Raw genomic sequence first — 4,210 nt, forward strand, 5'->3', positions numbered from 1 at the left:
CGTTATTTTGCTTTACAGTAATAATACAGAATCCACAAATAATGTCATGACATGTTACGAAACAAGTAAAAATGTTAACGAACAAAACAATGATCAAGAAGAAGAGATAACTGAACCGGAAGGTTTGATAGACGTCGAAGAGGAATATGAAAATAGATAGACACCAAACCTAGAGGAAACAGAGGCAGTTAATCTAGGAAATGAGAAGTAGGTTCGGGAAACCAGAATAAGTGTACATCTAACAGAGATTGAGAAAGAAGGGTATCGGAGTCTGTTGAAAAAGTATGAGGAAGTTTCCGCTTGGTCATATGCCGATATGACGGGTTTGAGTACCGACATTATCGCTCATAGGTTGCCAATCCTAGAAGGATGCACCCTGGTGAAACAGAAAATCAGGCAGCCTAAGTCTGATATCAACAATCAAAATTAAAAAAGAAGTAGAAAAACAGATTCAGTCAAGAGTTGTGGAAGTGACACCGTACCCAACATGGTTAGGAAATATAGTCCCAGTACCAAAGAAAGATGGGAAAATAAGGATATGTGTGGACTATCGTGATCTTAACTGCTTGAGCCTAACGGATAATTTCCCACTCCTAAACATTCACATACTTATTGACAATTGTGCTAAGCATGAGGTGCAATCTTTTGTGGATTGTTACGCGGGCTATTATCAAATATACTGATGGATAAGGAAGATGCTCAGAAAACAGCGTTCATCATACCATGGGAAGTATATCATTATCGGGTAATGACTTTTGGGCTCAAGAATGCCGACGCTACTCACATGAGGGCGATGGACGACATCTTTCATGATATGATACATAGAGAGATTGAGGTATAAATGGAAGATGTCGCAATCAAGTCCCGAGTGGGTGGTGATCATCTTGAGCACTTAAGCGAATTCTTTGACAGACTCCGCAAGTACGACTTGAAGTTGAATCCTGCAAAATGCGCATTTGGAGTGCCTACTGGAAGGTTGCTAGGATTCATAGTCAGTCGTCATGATTTTGAGTTGGATCCCACAAAGATCAAAGCAATTCAGGAGCTTCCATCGCCAATAACGAAGAAAGAGGTTATGAGTTTCCTAGGAAGGTTGAACTACATTGGACACTTCATTGCCCAGTCCACAGTAATTGTAGAACCGTTTCTCAAAATCCTCAAGAAAGATGCTCCAACCAAATGGACAGAGGATTGTCAGAAAGCTTTTGACACAATCAAAAGATACTTGTCGAATCCACCCATTTTGGTCCCGCCAAGGCCGGGATGCCCTTTACTGATGTACATGTCAGTATCAGAGAATGCTTTTGGGTGCATGTTTGCACAAAATGACGAAACAGGTAGGAAAGGGAGAGCCATCCATTACATCAGTAAGAAGTTCACCCCCTGTGAATCTAGATATTCCTTGGTGGAAAAAACGTGTTGTGCTCTGACCTGGGTATCTCAGAAATTAAGACATTATATGGCTGCATACACGACTCATTTGATCTCAAGAATGGACCCCCTAAGGTACATCGTTCTCCAACCTATGCCGATAGGGAAGCTAGCCAAATGGCATATGCTATTGAGTGAGTTCGACATCCGAAACGTCGCACAAAAAGCAGTTAAGAGGCAAGCATTAGCAGATTTACTGGTAGGAAGCCCAGTGGATGACAACCCCGTACATTTGTGGACTTACTTCCAAAATGAAAAAGTGATAAAAATTGAGGGCGAAGAAAATGAAGATAAATTAGGCTGGAAAGTATACTTTAATGGAGCGGTCAACTCTAAGAGATCAGGAATCGGAGCTGTTTTGGTTTTGGAGTCAGGCCAATATTATCCAGTGGCCACCATGTTGAACTTCCGCTGCACCAATAATATGGCGGAATACGAAGCTTTCATCATAGGTCTTCGTTTATCCCTTGACATGGACGTGCGAAAACTTCAGGTAATTGGCGACTCGAATTTGTTGATTCATCAGGTTCGAGGAGAACGGGCCACCAAAAATGAAACGATCATACCATGTATTGGACTTGTACAAATATTAGCGGATCGATTTCAAGAAGTCAAGTTCAAACATATACCAAGAGCCCAGAATGAGTTTACGGATGTATTGGCGACTATAACATCCATGATTCAGTATCCTGATAGTAAATACATTGATCCTGTCAGAGTCGAAATCAGAGATCAACCAGCTCACTATGCTTTTATAGAAGCATATATTGATGGAAAACCCTGGTACGTTGACATTAAGTGTACTTGGAGAAAGGAGAATATCCTGAAGGAATCACCATAAATCAGAAGAAGACTATCGGGAAGTTGGCAAATTGTTTCTTCCTCAATAAGAATGTTCTGTATAGAAGGACCCCAGTTTTGGGTTTTCTCAGATGTGTTGACTCTGTTGAAGCCACAAGATTGATCGAAGAAGTGCATGTTGGAACTTGCGGGCCTCATATAAATGGGTTCATCCTAGCAAAGAAAATCTTAAGGACAGGTTATTACTGGATGACCATGGAGAACGATTGTAGCAAATCCATCCAGAAATGCCACAAGTGTCAAATTCATGGAGACTTGATAAAGGTCCCTGCAACAGAGCTGATTACTATGACATCGCCTTGGCCATTCGCCGCTTGGGGCATAGATGTCATAGGACCAATTGAACTGGCTGCGTCAGACAAACACTGTTTTATTTTTGTCGCCATAGACTACTTCACCAAGTGGATGGAAGTGGAATCTTATGTGTCAGTAACAAAGAAAGTGATGGCGGATTTTGTGCGCAACAACATCGTATGCCGATTTGGCATCCTATAATCGATCATAACAGACAATGAGGCTAATTTGAGCAGCCACTTGATGAAAGAAATGTATGCGCGGTTCCGAATCACTCACCGGAATTCGACCGCATGCCAGCCACAAATGAATGGGGCTGTGGAAGCCTCCAACAAAACCATCAAGAAAATCCTCAGAAAGATGATTGATAACTATAAAGCCTAGCATGAACAACTGCCATATGCGGTACAAGGATATTGTACAACCGCCATAACTTCAACCGGAGCCACTTCATACCTGTTGTCTATGGCACTGAGGCGGTGATACCGGCAGAAGTAGAAATCCCTACACTTCGAATCATACAAGAAGCTGAATTAGACGACGCGGAATGGATCCCCAAGAGGTATGACCAACTAGCTTTGATAGACCAAAAGAGGATGATTGTTGTTTGCCACGGTCAGTTGTACAACCAAAGAATGGCATGACCTTTCAACAAACATGTGAGGACTAGAATTTTCCATGTAGGGCAATTTGTGCTCAAGTGGATATTCCCAAATCAAGAAGAATACAAAGGAAAGTTTGCACCAAACTGGCAAGGGCCTTGCGCAAGGACCTGATTCCCTATACTTATAAGGGGATACGTATGCGTTTTTCCGAGCTCGATCGCTTTAACCCAAAAATCCAAAATTATGTATTTCTGAACTACGGTATGACCTGATTCCCATTCGGGCTATGTAGGCACTCTTATGAGTTTGGTCTAATCAATAAAAATCCAATATATGTTCCCCGAACTACATATCAACCTGATTCCCGAAACGGGATATGTAGGCACGCTTCCGAGCTCGGTCATCCCAAACAAAATTCCCAATAGACCCTAAGAAACCTCAGAGAGCCTTGGCAAAAGAAAGACAAAGATAACCCCATATGGAAGCTGGGGTAAAATTTTTGAGAGGAGCTCAAGAAATTCTTTTGGTATACAAGTTCAAAGGAACGAACTAATTAGAACTTCTACACTGGGGTAGAATTTTCGAGAAGGATCTCAAAAATTCCTTCGATGCAATTTGATCCAGAAATAACTAGTACACTCTTACACTAGGGAATTTGTTTTGAGAAGGTCCCAAATATTCCTTCAACATGGCGAAATTCAGTTTTGTACAAAGAGGTGCATAAACTGGGGAAAAGCTTTCGAAAGAGATTTGAAAATTTTAGTACAAGACAAGATCAAGAAAAAGAAGAAGTGATAGAGGACTTTGTTAAGTAACCATGTCATGACATTAAAAGTTTGCGTATAAAATATACCATTTTTACGAAAAATATATATATACCACTACTACAGATTTATTACTACAAATATATATGTTTTCAAGAAATCATTGCCTACAGAATTTTCTCTTTACAAAAACAAAATATTTTCAAGGAAAATGAGTATTCTTTCCTGCCAAAGTGTGAACGGTAGAAATACACA

The 4,210-nt window shown here is 40.7% G+C and overlaps 1 protein-coding gene across 1 annotated transcript; it reads left to right on the forward strand.

Moving 5' to 3' along the window:
• Positions 1–1,492: 1,492 nt before the first annotated feature.
• LOC132630760 (uncharacterized) lies at positions 1,493–2,787 on the forward strand. Its single transcript, XM_060346348.1, has 2 exons — positions 1,493–2,214; positions 2,340–2,787. The coding sequence occupies exons 1-2, from the start codon at positions 1,493–1,495 to the stop codon at positions 2,785–2,787; spliced, it is 1,170 nt and encodes a 389-aa protein (XP_060202331.1).
• The last annotated feature ends 1,423 nt before the right edge of the window (positions 2,788–4,210 follow it).

The sequence above is a fragment of the Lycium barbarum genome, chromosome 3, assembly GCF_019175385.1.
Source record: "Lycium barbarum isolate Lr01 chromosome 3, ASM1917538v2, whole genome shotgun sequence".
Lineage (NCBI taxonomy): Eukaryota > Viridiplantae > Streptophyta > Magnoliopsida > Solanales > Solanaceae > Lycium > Lycium barbarum.